At 34.7% G+C, this 20798-nt stretch overlaps 1 protein-coding gene across 1 annotated transcript in view; it reads right to left on the bottom strand.

Annotated features, from left to right (window-relative positions):
* The window catches only part of LOC127720744 (E3 ubiquitin-protein ligase MIB2-like), a 35454-nt gene extending 15202 nt beyond the window's left edge, over positions 1–20252 (bottom strand). Inside the window, 14 exon segments of the mRNA XM_052227499.1 lie at positions 520–680; positions 1263–1419; positions 2046–2194; positions 2721–2866; positions 7003–7219; positions 7571–7675; positions 10008–10118; positions 10399–10526; positions 11241–11447; positions 12078–12190; positions 17638–17809; positions 19671–19869; positions 19871–19885; positions 20247–20252. Of these exon segments, the coding sequence (XP_052083459.1) occupies positions 520–680; positions 1263–1419; positions 2046–2194; positions 2721–2866; positions 7003–7219; positions 7571–7675; positions 10008–10118; positions 10399–10526; positions 11241–11447; positions 12078–12190; positions 17638–17809; positions 19671–19869; positions 19871–19885; positions 20247–20252 (1886 nt within the window).
* Positions 20253–20798: the final 546 nt, after the last annotated feature.

The raw sequence follows: 20798 nt of genomic DNA, 5'->3' as shown, positions 1-20798 counted from the left end.
CTGATCCATGAAATGAGGTCGAGGTCAAATGAAAATTGTCTGACGGGCATGAGGACCTTGCAAGGTACGCACATACTAAATATAGTTATCCTTTTACTCCTAATAAGAAAGAAATTAACATTACAAAAAATGTAGACTTTTTTTTTCAAGTAGTCACTGAACCATGAAAATGAAGTCAAGGACATTGGACATTTGACTGACGGAAACTTCGTAACATGAGGCATCCATATACAAAGTATGAAGCATCCAGGTCTTCTAGCTTCTAAAATATAAAGCTTTTAGGAAGTTAGCTAACGCCGCCGCCACCGCCGGATCACTATCCCTATGTCAAGCTTTCTGCGACAAAAGTCGCAGGCTCGACAAAAATTAAGACAACTTGAAATAGTTCTGATGTGACATTCTCCTGTGAATATATACAAGGCAGACCTCAAATTGTTTATTAAAATAATATACTTATAAATTCTCCCGTAAATTTCTCCATAGCTGATCTTAAATTGTTTATTGTAAACTTAAACTTACTCTTTATTATCCTTTAAAACTGCCCAGTGTAGAACATTAAATCCACGACTATTTTCTGTAGCAAATTTTGCTGTTTTAGATCCCAGGACATATTTCAGTATATCATTAGGAGCATCTTTCTGTGATATGGCATCGTGCATAGCTGTGTCAAGGTCATCATCCTGAAAAATACAAACAAATGTCAATAAATGGGTCTACTCCCTAGAAATGATATTGTTGATCACCATTCTGAATAATATAACACATATTGAGAACATACAGGAACAGATATAATGGCATTGTTTATAACAAAGTTTCCATGGGAATTCTTTCCTTAAGATTTGGGTCACATCCTTTGTCTACCAATACTTTACAACAGTAAGGTTGACCTCTTACCTTTAGATTTGGGTCACATTCTTTGTCTACCAACACTTTACCACTGTTAGGTTGACCTCTTACCTTTAGATTTGGGTCACATTCTTTGTCTACCAACACTTTACCACAGTAAGGTTGACCTCTTAAGATTTGGGTCACATCCTTTGTCTACCAATACTTTACAACAGTAAAGTTGACCTCTTACCTTTAGATTTGGGTCACATTCTTTGTCTACCAACACTTTACCACAGTAAGGTTGACCTCTTAAGATTTGGGTCACATCCTTTGTCTACCAATACTTTACAACAGTAAGGTTGACCTCTTACCTTTAGATTTGGGTCACATTCTTTGTCTACCAACACTTTACCACAGTAAGGTTGACCTCTTACCTTAAGATTTGGGTCACATCCTTTGTTTACCAACACTTTACAACAGTTAGGTTGACCTTTGTTGACTGCTATATGTAAAGCAGATTGTTTTTTGGCATTAACAGCATTGACTGTTGCTTTGTTGTCTAAAAGAACTTGGAGTATTTTGCTTTCCTTCCTGTAAAATAAACAATTAACCTAATCCAAGGTTTATAAATACCAGATATGACAAATTCTTTTTGATTCAATCAGTAAACACTTCGTAACTGTCAGTAATTCGTGTCTTTTTCCATAGTTATGTTAGCAATTTGTTGCTTTTTTTTAATTGAAAAGAAATCAATAAATCAAACAACCACACAAAACCCTAGCCAATAAACTTATTGCTAAAAACAACACAAAACCAAAGATTCATTCCATTCAAGATCCATTATCACAAAGCCAAGGACCCAGTCCATTTCAATGTCATGAGAAATGTGTTTTTTCCTTTTTTAATGCAATTCTAAAATAGAAACCCTTCTGTTACTGTATGAAAATTTCCCTATTTCACTTCATTTCCAGTAAATGATGAATTTTCTTTAATGGATATTTTCCATTTTACGTTTGTTGAGAGTACATTTTGCTCATCAGATCAAGTCCATTAGTAATATTCATGCTGGAAACTATATATCAAACCAATCTTTTAGATGTCTTTGGGTTTTAGTTGTTACCCTAATGGATTGGTAGTTTCTTTCTGTCATCCTTTATGTTAGGATTTAAGGTTTCCTCTTATGGTGGTGCTCCTAAGAAGGGATGAAATATAATTACCCATAAGCAGCGTAGTGTAATGCTGTATCTCCTTCACTATCCTTTATGTTTACATCAGCTTTGTTCTTTACTAGGAATTCTACGATATTGTGATGACCTTCGTAGCATGCTAACTGTAATGCTGTTTTACCCTCCATCTTTGTATTGATCTGAAATTGTAAAGTAGTAAATACAGTGTTTTACATTAGTGAAGTATTGAACTTTTACATTACACAGTCAAGATTTCATAGAAATTATGGATATTTTTTAGCTTTAATTTACCACTTTATTCATATGAAACATAAAACAAACCAGAAATCCAGGGGGACGGTTGAGTGCTCACAAACTTTTTTAATTCCGCAACATTTCTATGTGCCTGTCCTTAGTCAGGAGCCTGTAGTACAATTGTTGTCATTGGTTCATATCTGACGTATTTGTTTTTTTTTCATAAATTGTTTTGTTATAAAATAGGCCATTAGTTTTCTTGTTTGAATTGTTTCACATTTTTCATGTCAGGTCTTTAATAGCCGACTATGCAGTATGAATTTTTAGCATTGTTGAATGCCATATTGTTGCCTATAATTGCTTACTACCACTTAATTTTATTTCTAGTGGATAGCTGTCTCATTGGCAATCATATCACATCTCATTTTCATACAAAAATCCCAAACAGGATATCATATTAAAACATCATACCTTATCTGGGTGTTTTTTGACAATCTTTTTGACCACATCAAAATCTCCTTTGGCTGCAGCCTCCACGATGGAATCTTTCTCCTCTTCTGTGCCTGGAGCTTCTCTCAACATGGCCACAAATAGCTGAGCAATGGCTTCAGCAACAGCTATATGAACACAAAAAAAAATTATTTAGACCTGTTAACTTTCCTGAATTACCCCATAAGAGATGTTTACCTAACTCTTGAAATCTTTCATTATATAAACTGAATACATGTACTACAAAACATGTGTTCAAAGGAGTAATAAACTGTTGACACAGAGATATGTCTCGCCTGTTAGCATAATATTCAGAAAAAGACAATCTGATGGACAGCAAGATTCTCATTAATTCAAAGTCGCTGGACCAACTAGTGGAAAGGGCCTCGAAATGGTTGACAAACTGAGATGTACAGACAGCAATGTAACTTTATAAAAATATTGTCTATTGTAAGTAGTTCCTATCAAACTAACTTAATCTGAAAACTTAACATTGAAAATTGTTAATTGATTGAAAGTCACTGAACCATGACCTAGGGGGCAGGGCCTCAAAATAGTCATCAAACTGATATGTACTGACAGTAATGCAACTTTATAGAAAATATCATTGATCTATCGCAAGTAGTTCATATCAAACTAACTTAAGCAGAAAACTTATCATTGAAAATTGCTAATTAATTGAAAGTCACTGAACCATGGCTTGGGGGGCAGGGCCTCAAAATAGTCGTCAAATTGATATGTACTGATAGCAATGCAACTTCATACAAAATATCATTGATCTATCACAAGTAGATTCTATCAAACTTACTCAAGTAGAAAACTTAACATTGAAAATTGCTTATAAATTCAAAGTCACTAGACCATGTCCTAGGGGCCAGGGCCTCAAAATAGTTGTAAAACTGATATGTACTGATAGTAATGCAACTTCATATCAAATATCAATGATCTATCACAAGTAGTTCCTATCAAACTAACTTTAGTAGAAAACTTAACATTGAAAATTGCTAGTTAATTCAAAGTTGCTGAACCATGACCTAGGGGGCAGGGCCTAAAAATAGACATCAAACTGATATGTACTGATAGTAATGCAACTTTGTATTAAATATCAATGATCTATCACAAGTAGTTCCTATCAAACTAACTTATTAATGCAGAAAACTTAACAATTGTTGATGCCACCACTGCGGCAGCCGTCGCCGGAAAAGCAATCCCTATGTCTCGCTTTCAGCGACTTTCGTGGCATGCGAGACAAAAATTGCATTTACACATATACATATATATAAATATGTTCAAAACCATGATATATTAGATTAAAAACACTTCTGTCATGCGTAAGAGATGCATTAGGTCCTCTTGTACTTAATTCAAAACAATGAAGATTTTTATAGGTTGACAGGTTTTATTGTTTGGAAGTCAGTACGGTATAAATATTGTGATTTTTAGATGAAGACTTAAACAAGAACTTTTCCTTTTCCTTTGGATTTGTCAAATGTGTGTGGACTTGATATACCATATACATTCGTTTCCTTTCTAATGGTAAAAACAGTGATGGACTGATAAATATAATACCCGTATTTAGTTACTTTATATGCATAAGGTCAAGTCAGTATGATTTACTGTTGCCAAAGTATCACTCCTATGTCAGATTAGTTGTAAGATTTACTGTTGCCAAAGTATCACTCCTATGTCAGATTAGTTGTAAGAATGGACATTATAGATTACATTGAGGGAGTGGTAATAATGTATCCAGGTTTTATCCTTCTCTTATCAGTATATGCTTGACAGCAATTAAAATCAGTCTATGTTTCTTTATAGCATTCAACCACATGAAAACAATTGCAACATCAGTATTTTGTCTGTGTAAAACATAGCTATAGCTCAAAATAATATCCAACATTAAAGAAAAATTCAACTAACATGGTTGATATTTTAGACCAGTTAAAATTAATAATATACTTGAAAAGTCAAAAAGCATTTTGAACTCTATGCAGTTTGCCTTATCACTCCTTTCACAATGCCCTTCTCTGAAATCTTTTATATCAAAATTATCTTAAACTCCCATCTGCCATGTACATGCTTGAGGAAATATACTAAACAATAAATGGAAGTATATTAGTCAACAGAAAATAGAGATGTCCACATTGATGGAATAATCCCCCTATGCACATGCATTTTTTTGTTGCACAACAGCAAAATGAAATTCAGTATAACGACAATGTCAGCATAAGATTTATGTTCAATTTTTATGTCCCTGAAATCAAGCAGAAAAGGTTTTACTGTTGTAAGGGGCAAAGGTCAAAGTCAAGATAGCAGTGACCTGACACTGGTTTGTTGTACACCGACATCCAATGAAGCATCCACAGACCAAAGTACCGGACAACTTAAGTACAACAATTATGCCCCAGAAACAGATCAGACAAGGTTTTACTATCATAGGGGTCAACTGTCAAAGTTAAGGTCACAGTTATCTAGTTTTCGTAAGTGACACACCTCATTCCCATGATCGATGTGTCCACAGACCAAGCCTGGTCAATCTAGGTTTTACAGTACAACAGTTATGTCACGAATCAGAAAAGGTTTTACTATCATAGGGGTCAAATGTCAAAGTTAAGGTCATATTGATCTGGTTTTCGTAAGTGACACACTACCTTCCCATAATGTGTCCACAGACCAAGTCTGGTCTATCTAAGTTCTACAGTACAACAGTTATGCCCCTGACACAAATCAGGCAAGGTTATATTATCATAGGGGTCAAAATCAATGTCTCAGTGTCTGATTTCTTGTCGCCTTGGGCTCTGGTTCCTTGTCTGATTCCACATCAAAATGGGCTTTGCTGTCATCTTAAGATGATGTATTGAGAATAAATTGTCGGAGAGGTCATTTATAAATAACCCTATACAAACCATGATTTCATATCATCTATATAATACACTTACCTTGTCCACCCTCATCCCCTTCAGATCCTGTCTCTGATTCACCGTCAGACGTCTGGTAGATATAATACACTTACCTTGTCCACCCTCATCCCCTTCAGATCCTGTCTCTGATTCACAGTCAGATGTCAGGTAGATATAATACACTTACCTTGTCCAACAGTATCCCCTTCAGATCACCTCTCCGATTCACCGTCAGATGTCAGGTAGATATAATACACTTACCTTGTCTACCCTCATCCCCTTCAAATCCCGTCTCCGAATCACTGTCAGACGTCAGGTAGATATAATACACTTACCTTGTTCACCCTCATCCCCTTCAGATCATGTCTCTGATTCAACGTAAGTCGTCAGGTTGATATAATACACTTACCTTGTCCAACCTCATCCCCTTCAGATCACGTCTCTGATTCACCATCAGACGTCAGGTAGATATAATACACTTACCCTGTCCACCCTCATCCCCTTCAGAACATGTCTCTGATTCAACGTCAGTCGTCTGGTAGATATAATACACTTACCTTGTCCACCCTCATCCCCTTCAGATCACGTCTCCAATTCACCGTCAGACATCAGGTAGATATAATACACTTACCCTGTCCACCCTCATCCCCTTCAGATGAGGTATCTGATTCACGGTCAGTTGTCAGGTAGATATAATACACTTACCTTGTCCACCCTCATCCCCTTCAGATCGCGTCTCTGATTCAGTCAGACGTCAGGAAGATATAATACACTTACCTTGTCCACCCTCATCCCCTTCAGATCCTGTCTCTGATTCACTGTCAGACGTCAGGTAGATATAATACACTTACCCTGTCCACCCTCATCCCCTTCAGATCCTGTATCTGATTCACAGTCAGTCGTCAGGTAGATATAATACACTTACCCTGTCCACCCTCATCCCCTTCAGATCCTGTCTCTGATTCACTGTCAGACGTCAGGTAGATATATTACACTTACCTTGTCCACCCTCATCCCCTTCAGATCGCATCTCTGATTCAGTCAGACGTCAGGTAGATATAATACACTTACCTTGTCCACCCTCATCCCCTTCAGATCCTGTCTCTGATTCACAGTCAGTCGTTAGGTAGATATAATACACTTACGCTGTCCACCCTCATCCCCTTCAGATCCTGTCTCTGATTCACTGTCAGACGTCAGGTAGATATATTACACTTACCCTGTCCACCCTCATCCCCTTCAGATTCTGTATCTGATTCACCGTCAGACGTCAGGTAGATATATTACACTTACCCTGTCCACCCTCATCCCCTTCAGATCCTCTATCTGATTCACCGTCAGACGTCAGGTAGATATATTACACTTACCCTGTCCACCCTCATCCCCTTCAGATCCTGTCTCTGATTCATCATCAGAATGATCTCTGGTGTCCTGTCTAGACAAAACTGGTATCGATTTGGCTGTGCTGTCATCGTCTATTGGCATTATACATGCTGGGTTAAATATCCACGTTTTATTCTCAATTTTAATTCGCATATCACCATCACTGTCAAGACGAACTATTCTACCATTCTTTCCTAGAGCCTATAAATCAGACAATAAACCTTGTACTGTCATTCATCATTAATCTTGGACTGTTCATCCTTATACCTATTGGTCCTGGCTTATTCACCCTTATTTCATATTTTATTTTGTTATCTTGTTGTTTTATGGTATAATATATTATAAATATTTACAATGGTTGCTATGTTTAAATGGATGAAATTATCATTAATGGCAATATTAAGATAGAACTTTGTAAATATTTTTCGCAGCACATCATAGAACCTGTCTAAAGGTTGTAAACTTTAACCTTTACTTACAGTCTTCATTTAATCATTCAACCATAGAACTTGTCTAAAGGTTATACTGTTGTAATCTTTGACCTTTACTTACAGTCTTCATTTCATCGTTCCATCCACCATGACCTTTTTGCAGCTCTTTGACAGCATTATAATTATTCAGAATAGTAACAGCATCTCCTTGATTAAAGGTATGTTTCTGTAAAAAAAAACCATCTTGTTCCTCAGAGAGAAATATAATCATCATGAATGATGGTGTGTTACTGTAAAGAAACAAAAGGGCACACACTGAAATATCTCACCTACTTAACTGACCGTAATTTTAAGCTGAAAGTCATTCAGATAAAGGTTTTACTACAAGTATCACATAAACTACACATTTTTAAAGTTCCATGACAATGAGGTCAAGGTCAGATGAGCAATGTAAGACATACATATATATATGCATGCCCACCTTATAATTATTCAATACACCAAATATTGTTGACCTATTACTTATAGTTTATATTTAGAGGACCAAACAATAAAAAAACCTAACAGTAACATTGATCAGTGAACAATGAAAATGAGGTCAAGGTCAGATGATACCTACTATTCAAACATGTACACCTTACAATCATTCCATACACCAAATATTGGTGTCACCGGATATATTTATCCATTTTGTTCATTATAAAGCATTTCATATTATTTGTGTTTTCAGTGTTGTATGTTTCCCATTCATATCATATTCATATTTCATATTCTTGATTCTTGACGATTGACGAAAATAGTTCTGCGCTGCGTATTTTGAAATAAACTATAGCTTTGTACGCTATGTTTTGCTTTGCGTACCGAATATTTAAATTAGTACAATAGAAAGGTAAAGCGATTCTTTATTATTATTTAAATGATATATATATTTATATTCAAATAGCATGAGTTATGCATGAGCTCAAAGCGCGGCAATACTAACCATATATATATATATTAATACAATTTCACTTTTCGAGTGAGTCACTGGTCATTATTACAATCGGGGAGGCGGCAGACTAAAGTCACCGCTGCAGATTATATAATAAAGTATATATAAATTGGACGACTCATTTAATGCAGAAATGGCCCACACGCATTACCACGACAAGTTTATGGGTTTATGGTGACTTATTCCTCATCCCAAGTCGATGTATTATTGGTGTCCCATTTTTCCTGCGACATTGGTGACCTATTATTTATATTTGAAAAACAGATCAATACACAAAAACTTAACATTGGCCAATGAACCATGAAAATGAGGTCAAGGTCAGATGATACCTGCCAGAGAGACATGGACATCTTACCATCATTCAATACACAAACTATAGTCAACCCATTGTTTAACTTTATGGTATATAAAAAGAGGACTAAACCATGAACACCTAACATTGACCAATGAACCATGAAAATGAGGTCTAGGTTAGATGAAACCTACCAGACTGACATGTACACCTTACAATCATTCCATACACCACATATAGTTTACTTTGTCTAATAGTATCTGAGAAACAGACCTAATCACCTAACATTAACCTTGTCACTGATCGATGAAATGAGGTTGAGGTCAGGTGAACCATGTCTGTCAGACATGTACACCTTGCAAGGAACCCATATAACAAATATAGTTATCTCATAAGAAGCGAGCAATTCAGTCATGACCAAAAAAAAACAAAGATTTTTTTTAAGCACTCACTGAACCATGAAAATGAGGTCAAGGATAATAGACATGTGAAAGGCAGAAACTTCGTAACATCAGGCATCTGTATACAAAAAAACAAGATAACAAAAAGCCAGGTCTTCAACCCTCTGAAATATAAAAGTTTTATACAAATAGTTTTTGCCACCACCAAGGGATACTAATTTCAAAGTCTCACATACTGAGACTTTCATGGCAAGGGAGACAAAAAAGCTTCATCTTAAGCTGAAATTAAAATCATGGTTGCCTTTAGGTTCATTCAATTATATTCTTGAAAGTGTACAATTTTGCAACTTACTTTTAGTGACGTTGTCTATTTCTTTCTTTTTCTTTTTTTATTTCATTTTTTTGGTTTGCACTACTTTTTAAATAATTCAAATTTCAAAGACATTAAATTGTTGCTCACTCTTGTGATACTTTATTGATGATCAAAGATTCATTTCATTAAACAGTTACTTACCCTCATTAAAGCTACTTTATTGATACTTACCTTGTTAAAGCTATTTTATTGATACTAACGCTCGTTAAAGCAATTTTATTGATACTAACCCTTGTTAAAGCCTCTTTATTGTTACTCACCCTTGTTAAAGCCTCTTTATTGGTGCTTACCCTCGTTAAAGCCACATTATTGATACTAACCCTCGTTAAAGCCTCTTTATTGGTGCTTACCCTCGTTAAAGCAACTTTATTGATACTAACCCTTGTTAAAAGCCTCTTTATTGGTGCTTACCCTCGTTAAAGCCACTTTATTGATACTAACCCTCGTTAAAGCTTTTTTATTGATACTTACCCTCGTTAACACTACTTTATTGATACTTACCCTCGTTAAAGCTACTTTATTGATGACCCAAGTTTTACTGTCTTCATATTGTACTTTAACACTCATGCCACTGTAAAGGAAGCCAACAATAGTTCCTGTTTCGTCTAAACACTAAAATCACAAAAAATTATTTTACACTACAATGTGTATTTGTTTCTTCTAAATACTAAAATTAGAAAATATAATACAATATTACGCTATGACCCTATTCCCAAACACTAAAATCAGAAAATATAATTCTACACTCAAATGTGTATTTGTTTATTCTAAACACTAGGTCACCAAATGTTTCAAAAATAGGACACATGTCTATACAATAATTTCAAAGCTAAGTTGTAAATAAACTTTTGTTTGATTTTCGTTTTTTGGTCTAGAGACACAGTGAATTTACCTGATTCATCTCATCATCCCAGCCACCATATGCTTGGTTGTCCTGTAGCTGCCTGAATCCTTTTAATGGTAAAGTGACAATTACTTTGTCACCAATCTTCAACAGAATCTGTCCAGGGTTGACCACATCTGAAACAGAATACTATCTTACAAACCATTTTGTCACAAAACTTTATTAATTTCTGTAAATAATTGGACCTTACAACAAAAAAGTACCAAAATAATTTCATTTCTCCTGTATTGATAATGAAAAGTTGCAAGCAATATTTGATAGACCTCCATTTTGATGCTTGCAGTATTATACAAAGATCTTTTATCAATTTATTATCATTATCATTTTGTTACTCTGTTTGCAAACTTCCAGTAAAAATTATTATTCTGATTTAGAGTATATTTCTCCCAATTTGATTGGCTGATATTGTCCTAATAAATTTCAGTGCAATTTTTTATTAAGTCAATTTGAATCATCTCCCTTATACCATTGACTTAATAAAAAAAAAAGTCCTAATATTTTTCATTTTTCACAGTTTTAGATTAAATATCTAAATATATTTGGTTGATATTGTCCTAATAATTAATATTTTAAATACTATTTTAATAATATCTTTTTTAACAATAAATAAGTGGTGTGATAACAAAATCAGGATAAATTCTTTACACAATGTGCAATTGTCCTAATACGGAATTTATCCGGTCAATAAAGTTCATATCTGGTTTGGCTTCAATTGCACACTGTGTAACTAATAGTTTCAAATTTACTCACTCACTCACGCAGCAATTTCTAAATAACGTTTACAAATTCCTCTCCTAGGAAGGACAATTCTTCAACCCACCACTACTTACCAACAAACGGAAGATGATCTGCATAATAATTCCCACCAGAGGCAGTTTCTGTCATCCGTGTGTAAATCACATCTACACAACCCTCTCCACCAACACGATAGTTCTTCACCAAATTATCGGCTTTCCATAAAATTTTGACAGCTCCTCTGTATGAATCTTTACCCCAGGTCTCCAGTGTCTTCACAAGGCCTACACCTCCCTCTCCACCTTAAAAATAATGTCCTCCTATTTTAATGCAGATAATTTATTTGCATTGTGCTGCATGGTATATGAATGATGACTCACTGTTTGGTTGCTGTCTGTTATACCTGTTATATGTGTTTTCAGTTCATTGTTTCATCATAAATCAGACTGTTTACTTTTTGTTTGAATTGTTTTACATCTGTCAAAGTCTGGCCTTTTATGGCTGACTAGACGGTAAGAGTTTTGCTCATTTTTGAAGGCCATACAGTAACCTATATCCACATCATTTGGACTCTGGTGGATAGTTGTCTCATTGGCAATCGTACCACATCTCCTTATTTTATTTAGAAGATCCCTCTTGAGTGTATGTTTGTGAGTACATCAAAATGAAACTATATTTCATCTTAAATATGTTTGTGTTTTAGTACAATGGTAAAACCTTTATAAATGTATTTACTGAACATATTCTTTCCAGTGAGGACCCCTGACCACATAAGCATCAGGGGAGATTATCCATTAAATACATGTATAATAATGTATATTTATCATCATGTTTCCATTTCCAGTTAAGACACACCAACAATCCACCATTACATGCATTAGGAAAGATAACCCAATAACCTATTATATAAGTATATAATTATGTATATTTACCATCGTCATTTTTCCATTTCCAGTGAGGACCTCTCATTACTTCAGCATTTGGAAATATACCTTTGGCTGTCCTTTTACTACTGGCACTTTTTGATCTGGTAGGTACATTGAAACTAGAATAGATAAAATAAGACAAATTCTCTTTGCATCCTTGCAACTGTTCTCTTTTTCTATCTTCATGAATATTTAATTTTTGCAGTTTTTGAATGGTATGGTTCTTTTTGTATTCATATGTAACCAGACAGGATTTTTGGAAATATGAGGCATCTTCCTGAATTTAATATGATCTTCCTTGCTATTTAAAGAAGGTTTATTACAACCGGGGATTGCGGCCTAATAAGTTTTGTTATAAAAGGTTCACAATTAAAAAAAATTAAAGAACTTTTGTGAGCACGCTCACATACCCCACGCCCCACATTTTCACTGGGCAAACAAAATCTCACCAGATTCCTAAGTTCTAAGACTCATAACTCAACTGATAAAAATTTCTTGTGGATCTACATATTATGTCCTCATTAACTACAAAATCACGTGAAATTCTGTTGTGTGGTGTCAGATGAGTTGCGATGACAAATTGTTGCAGTAGTATAATTAGGCCAAAATCTTAGTTTATGAAATGCTTCGCCGAGCGCAGCCTGATACGACCGCAGAGGTCCAAACCCTGAACAGTTGGGGCAAGTTTGGACACAATATGCAAGCTTGATACTGTCTGAATTTGGATTGTGATCAAATTTTTGACATAATATAGGTTTCTGACACAAAATAAATGTGGTCAAAGGTCTTAAAAGATTTGAAATGGGACTTTTAATTTACCTAGAATGGTCTGATATCCAAAATCTAACAACATGGTTAGATTCAGCATACAAAAAAAACACCAAAAATTTAATTTTAGTTGAAATCAAACTAAGTTTAATTTTGGACCCTTCAAACCTTGATATGGACTAATTTGAAAACAGGGCCAAAAGTCAAAAATCTAAATGCACAATAAGATTCAGCATATCATAGAGCCGCAATAATTCAGTTTTTGATGAAATCAAACAAAGTTTAACTTTGGACCCTTTGGACCTCAATGTAGACCAATTTAAAAATGGGGCCCAATAATTAAAGACTTTAAATTAATCCCATTGAAATTGGTTAAAAGATTTGTATTTATTTTCAATTGAAGATTTCTTGCTATTGCACAATACTGTGTTATTGTGTAAATGCTCTTTTGTTCCGACGTTGGAAAGTTCCGGGCGGAAAGAACTAACTAGCCGAAAAGTTCCAGAGGAACTTATTAACTAGTTACTTTGTTCTTCCTCTGGTTTAAAAGTTCCACCGGAACAAAGTGACTAGTTGAAAAGTTCCAACGGAACATATCAACTAGTTAGAAAGTTCCTTTTTGCCAAATTAGTCAAAACCGGAACTAACAAACTAGCCCAAAAGTTCCAACGGAACTTATCAACCAGGCAGAAAGTTCCATTTGGAGAATTGATGCAAAGTAAAAGCGCAACATATTATATTTGAACCTTTCAAAGGGAAACCAAGATACTGAATATACCATATTTCGTCCTTTTTGTAGAAAGAGGGGAAGAATGACTATCAGTATATATAAGAGCAAATCATTAATTTACAAGAATACCCAACGCACTGAAAGGGGTTTCTTTGGGGACAAATATGCAAAATTTAAGTTGTATTTCATAGCTCACATAAAACGGAATAAGTTGCATTATCATGCAAATTTAGTATTCATAGTACCCTCAACAGAGGGAAGAATACCCCCCTCCTCATGTGGTTCTTTGCATCAATTCTCCAAATGGAACTTTGTGACTGGTTGATAAGTTCCATTGGAACTTTTGGGCTAGTTTGTTAGTTCCGGTTTTGACTTATTTGCCAAAGAGGAACTTTGTGGCTAGTTGATAAGTTCCTTTTTCCGGAACTTTTCGACTGCACTCGGAATAAAACAACTAGTTGGAAAGTTCCATCGGAACGAAATTTCTTGTTGAAAAGTTCCGCCGGAACAAAGTAACTGACGGAACATAGTGGCTGTTACAATTGCACAGTACTGTGCTGTTGCACAATACTTAGTTAATCTGTTATATATAATAATTTACACACCCTGTTTGGTGTGTATCTCCTGCCATATCAGTATTTGTTGCTTTTATATATAAATCAGAATTTATCAATGTAAAATTGAAAAAAATTTGGGAAAAAAACCCCAAAAATTATGCAAAAAAATTCCCCCCAAAAAATTTGTCCTCCCCCACCAAAAAAAATTTTGGAAAAATTTGTAATTTTGAAAAATCTTGAAGAAAAAAAGTATGAACCCCTAAAAAAAATTGAAAAAAAATTCCCCCCCTGAACAGTTGTGGCAAAAATGGACGCAATATTCGCGCTTGATACAGGTCTAAATTTGGATTGTAATTAAATATTTATTTGACACATAAAAGGTTTCTGACAAAGAATAACTGTAGTCAAAGAACTTTGAGTTATATGATTTGAATTTACATACAATTTTTTGCTTTTGTGCAATACGCTTTGCTGTTGCGAATTGACACCCCCTCCCCCCACAAAAAAAAATAAAAAATATACCACCCTTTTTTTTGCTTTTGTGCAATATACTATGCTGTTACGTATTAACACCCCCCCCCCCCCCCCCCCCCCCCCTCCACACTTTTTTTTGGCAAAAAAAATAATATTTGAAGAAATTTTCTTTTTAATTTCTGAAATCTGAAATGAGAAAAAATTGACCGCCCACAATTTTTTTTTACCCCCCCCCCCCCCCCCTTTTTTCCACAAAAAAATTCTTTCCCTCAAGATATGGTTATAATCTCAATTCAAATTTCCAATGGAGTTTGCAACCATAATTACCCATTTAAATTTATCATAGTGCTAACTTAATCTATTTTATAATAGAATTTAAAATATGGTGTCAAATCTTTCATATGGAATTTTTTGTAAAAAAAAAAAGATGCAACATTTGCAGATATTTTTACTGGTCTTCCTTTATAAATATGCATTTCTTTAAACATAATTTAAAAGCAGTGTTAGGGAGGTAATCAAAACATTGTATTTGGATTACCTCCCATACACTGCTTTTAAATTGTCTTAATTGTTCAGGGGCCTCAGTGGCCGAGTGGTCTAAGTAGTTACTACTGTAATCACTAGCCAGTCAACACTGAGGTTGTGAGTTCGAACCCCGCTCGTGCGGGTGCACTCGACTCCAATCTTAATTGACTAGGATTGTCAGTTTTCCTATCGAAGGTCGGTGGTTTTCTCCTGGCACTCCGGCTTCCTCCACCAATAAAAACTGACCGCCACGAAAAGTGGTGCTTAAAAGTGGCGTAAAAACACCAAAAATCAAAATCAAATCTTAATTGTTCATTAACCATTACTTAATACATAATTTAAAAGCAGTGTAAGGGAGGTAATTCAAATGATGTATTTGAATTACCTCCCTTACACTGCTTTAAATTATGTTTTGTACTAAAGTATTTGTCCATTAACCAGGACACGCTTGTTTTTCCCCTTTTTTTGCCCCTAATTCCTAAACGGTTTGAGCCATAACCCCCCAAAGCAAATCCTAACCATCCCTTTATGGTATGGAAACTTGTGGTATAATTTCAGAGAGATCCATACACCGTTCCACAAGTTATTGTCTGGAAACTAGAAAAATGCTTATTTTTGGCCCCTTTTTGGCCCCTAATTCCTTAACTGTTGGTACCATAACCCCCAAAATCAATCCCAACCTTCCTTTTGTGGTATTGAACCTTATGGTAAAATTTTATAGAGATCCATTCATTCAAACTAAAGTTATTGTGCGAAAACCAATGTGTCTTCGGATGACGACGCCAACGTCATACCAATATACGACCGCAAATATTTTTTGCGGTCGTATAAAAACAGATAAAAACCATCATTCAAGGGCAATTCTGTAAATATAGACAATGCAATTTCCCATAGGAACTCCCTTTGCGGCTAAAACTGTGCCACTTTTACTAGGAAGTTTTGTGAAAAATTATATCCCAGAATGGAAAGTTGATATGCACTTCTATTTTATTCAAAGGTCAAAATATAGGGCTGTGTGGCATATTTTCAATATTTATATGCCCTGAACTTCTAAGAGTTTAAACTTATACTAAATTTCTACACTACCCCTACCTCCACTTTTGGACCTCCTAAGAATTAGATTTTAGGCGCTACCATTTTTTTCTAAACTGGTAACATTCTCAAGTTATGTCTCTAAGAGATGAAACACAGAGATCATATCTGGGAACCAGTACGTTAACAAATTAACATATCTATGAATATTATATATCTCCCCAAAAGAGGTGTGGCTTGTGAAACAGCTGTATTTACAAAGTGCAACCTGTAAGCGATCAATTGACAATTCTCCATATAGCTATCTATAATAGTTTCTGCAAAGCACGCAAAACATGAGCAAAATTAGTCTTTCACGGGCAATACCTCCTACAAGGGGCTAGTTGATGAATCGTGAATGTTGACCACTCCTACAAGGGGCTAATTGATGAATGTTGACCTATTTGTAGATCTTATTTTGCTGATCACTTTTACAATTTCTCTCCATCTATTATAGTTTCTGTAAAATAATGAGTAAAATAAGTCTTCCAAGGAGAATAACTCATGTAAAGGGGGACAATACAACCTTTTGTCCATGTTGATTCATTGGCAGATCTTATTGTTTCGGTCTTTCTTATTGTTTAAATTTCTCTTCATCTGTTATAGTTTTCAAGATAACCAAAAACTGAAATTTGCAAAAAACAATAATGGTATTTCAAGGGCAATAACTCCATAATGGATTATCCAATTTTTTTGAAAATTTCACAGGAGATAGATCTTGACCTGCTGGGAATTTTATCCCTGTCAGAATTGCTTGAACTGCTTTAGTTTTCCAGATATAGGCCGAAAATGTTGAAATTTACTAAAAATTCACATTTCAGGGGGAATAACTCCAAGATGGGTTGACCCATTTTTCTTAAAATTTTGTAGAAGATATAGCTTGACCTACTAATCATTTTTACCAATGTCAGATTTTCTCTTTCAAAAAAAATTTGAGATATAAGCCAAAAACTGCATTTTGCCCCATATGTTCTATTATTAGCAACAGCAGCTATGTTTCTTTCTGGATCAAATCCCAGGACATAATTTTAAAACTAGGGATCCTATGGAACATTTAACTACAGTTAGATAACATTTGGCCCAGTAGTTTCAGAGGAGAACATTTTTTTTCTTAATTTCTGATGACAGAAAGACAAATGACAGACAAAATGACAGAGGCAAAATAATACCAGGTGAACTAAAAAGACAGAAAAAAACATAAAAAATATAAATCTTTAATCAGAATTTAATGTTAAAAGTCATATGACTGCAGCCATATTTACGCTGTTGATTAGGTATACTCACTCTAACAAATACATGTTTCAGGTCATGTGACCACAGCAGTACTTACGCTGTAGAGTTAGGGGTATCCACTCGAACAAACGCATGCTTCAGGTCATGTTTATCGACCATATAACATGGACTACACATATCAAAGTCATGTGACCACAGCAGTACTTACGCTGTAGAGTTAGGGGTATCCACTCGAACAAACGCATGCTTCAGGTCATGTTTATCGGCCATATAACATGGACTACACATATCAAAGTCATGGCAATCACAACACTTCCATCGTAATCCATGGATTCCTTTCTCCCCACAAATATCACAAGTTATGTTAGGATGACAAACTCCTGCAAACAAATTCACATAATACATCAATTCCTTCATTATCATTACAAGTTATATTTAGACTGCATATTCCTGTAAATATATTATTCATTTTATATGAATACAAGTTGAAATGTGCCTTCATGTGTAGATGAAAATTTTTCTACAGCACAATCATTCAGCTAGCAACTGGAAAGTAATGTAGAGTGACACCTGCCTATCCTTAATCCTGAACAATAAAACAAATAAATGTGGATTGTGTCCACATGTGGACACAGATGATGCCCCCGCTTACATATCATATACATGATATAGTTATAATTCAGCAATTTTTATGTTTATAAAGGGACATAACTCAAGAATGGTAAAAGTGACGCCACCAAATTTCGTACTTAATCTGTATTATGTAGTAATAAGCATTGTGTATAAGATTCATAACATTTGGTAGAGGCAAACTAAAGTTAGAGACGGAAACAAAAAAATTGTACTTGATCTTAGTTTTGTGGTAATGAATATTGTGTATAGGTTTCATAATGTTTGGTTGGGGCAAACTTAAGTTACAGAATGGAAACTAAAAATTTTGCAATCTTTCGATTTATAAAGGGGCATAACTCAATAATGGTTAAAGTGACACTACCAAAATTCAACTTGATCTGTGTTTAATCAGTGGAAGGCAAAATTAAACATTGCATTGTATAAAGCATTGATTGTAGTTGATTCAACTATAATCATGGACAAAGGAAGATAACTCCAAATTTAAAAATTACTTGAATAATGACATTGATATTTTTAGAAATTACAATTAGTTTTAAGACAAACTCAAGTCAGAGAAAGGAAACGAAAAATTCAGCAAGTTTTTTCATTTGTAAAGGGGCATAACCCTAGAACAGTAATCAAACAGCTTGTAAGCACTGAATGGTAAAGATTGCTTTAATTTATCAGTAGGAAGTAAAATTGAATATTGCATTGTATAAATCAACTATAATCATGTACAAAAGAAGATAACTCCAATTTTAAAAATTACTTGATATTTAGAAAAAAAAATGAAAAATTTAGAAATTTTTCCATTTGTAAAGGGCATAACTCTAGAACAGTAAAAGTGACAGCACCAAAATTCAAACTTGACTGTTTATTGTGGTAATAAGCATTGCGTATAAGTTTCATAACATTTGGTTGAGGCAAACTTATGTTAGGGAACGGAAACGAAAAAATGGGGAAAAATTTGTAAAGGGGGCATAACTCTAGAACGGTACAAGTGACCTAATCAAAATTCAAACTTGATCTGTATTTAGTGGTAATAAGCATTGTGTATAAGTTTCATAACATTTGGTTGAGGCAAACTAAAGTTAGAGAACGGAAACCAACTTTTGGACGTACGTACGTACAGACGGACAAGGGAAAACTTAATGCCCCCTCTCCTACGGCTGGGGCATAAAAACTTAAATATATGATCATTTGTGATAGAGTATATTTTTATATGCATTTTTTTTCAGTATGTAATAATAAAAGTGATGTCAAAGAACCTTAGTCCTGTTGTTTATGGAATCACTAAAAAATTTGACTATTATAAAATTCAATTGTCTTACAAGAAGACATATATCATATCAAACTTGATGCAGTGATAGATCCTATACTTTTTTTACCACCACTGGGTTTCAGTCCTATTACAGTAAAGTGCAGGGTCAAACATAAGAAATATTAAATTCTGACCAGCCCTGTGTCTCAGTCCATATTACCTGAAGGTGCCGTGTCAAACACTTGTAGGTCATATTTTCCAATCTCCCTAGCCCTGTGTCTCAGTCCATATTACCTGTAGGTGCCGTGTCAAACACTCACAGGTCATATTTTCCATTCTCCCCAGCCCTGTATATCTATATATATTACCTGAAGGTGCCGTGTCAAACACTCGTAGGTCATATTTTCCATTCTCGCCAGCTCTATATCTCAGCTCTCGTCCTGAGTCCCAGATGACGGTAACCTTTTTGTCATCAGAGCCAGGCTTAGGTACAAATATCACAGTTCCCAGGAAGCCTTCTCCATTATCTTGCTTCTTTGAGATCCAATCAGGACCTCGTACCACACGGGGTCCCAGGTTTTATCTGAAAAACATAATAATGTAATGTATCACTTTAGTCATTTAAACATATGAATAGGACCTCCTACTATAGAAGTCCAAGGTTTTTGTCAATATTACATCATTTTCTATGTTCAGGACCTCAAACCACACCATTAAGTCTAACTTGTTTGTCCAAATAGCATAATTCTACCAGTACTATCAATTATCAACATATGAATAGGACCTCAAACCATAGAAGTCCCAGGTTTTTGTCTTAATTTAAGATCATATAAATAAATGTTCTTACCTCACAAGTCACCTGGTCTACACTTAAGTTACCAATAAGTTATAGATACTGAAGGTAATTCACTACAAGGGCACACAATATAGGTAAGGAAACATACTTTCATTAATAAATATTCAAAAAAAGAAACGTAGAATATTTGTAAAAGAGAGACGGAAGATACCAAGGGATATTCACACTCATAAGTTGATGACATTTTTTTTTAACTGGCAATGCCATGTCAAGAAGGGTCCAGTTGTGTATTTTGGGTAAAATTTCAAAATAACAAAAACTATATTTCTTCACTACTATATTCTATAATTACCCGTATAGCAATAGGAAAGAGAAGATTTTTTTTCAGGTGGCGTTAATACTAGAAGTTCAAGCATGTTTAACTTCCCCTTTCTTCTACATTAAACTTGTGTGTTTGGAGTTCAGGTATGTTTTAGCTAAAATTCCTCCTATTCTACATTAAACTTGTGTAATTGGAGTTCAGGCATGTTTTAGCTAAAATTCCCTCTATTCTACATTAAGCTTGTGTGTTTGGAGTTCAGCGCATGTTTTAGCTAAAATTCCCCCTATTCTACATTAAACTTGTGTGTTTGGAGTTCAGGCATGTTTTAGCTAAAATTCCCCCTATTCTACATTAAACTTGTGTGTTTGGAGTTCAGGC

This window comes from Mytilus californianus, unplaced genomic scaffold (assembly GCF_021869535.1).
Source record: "Mytilus californianus isolate M0D057914Y unplaced genomic scaffold, xbMytCali1.0.p SCAF_11, whole genome shotgun sequence".
NCBI classification, from domain to species: domain Eukaryota; kingdom Metazoa; phylum Mollusca; class Bivalvia; order Mytilida; family Mytilidae; genus Mytilus; species Mytilus californianus.
The sequence above is the reverse complement of the archived record's forward strand: the minus strand, read 5'-3'. Positions and strand labels throughout refer to the sequence as shown.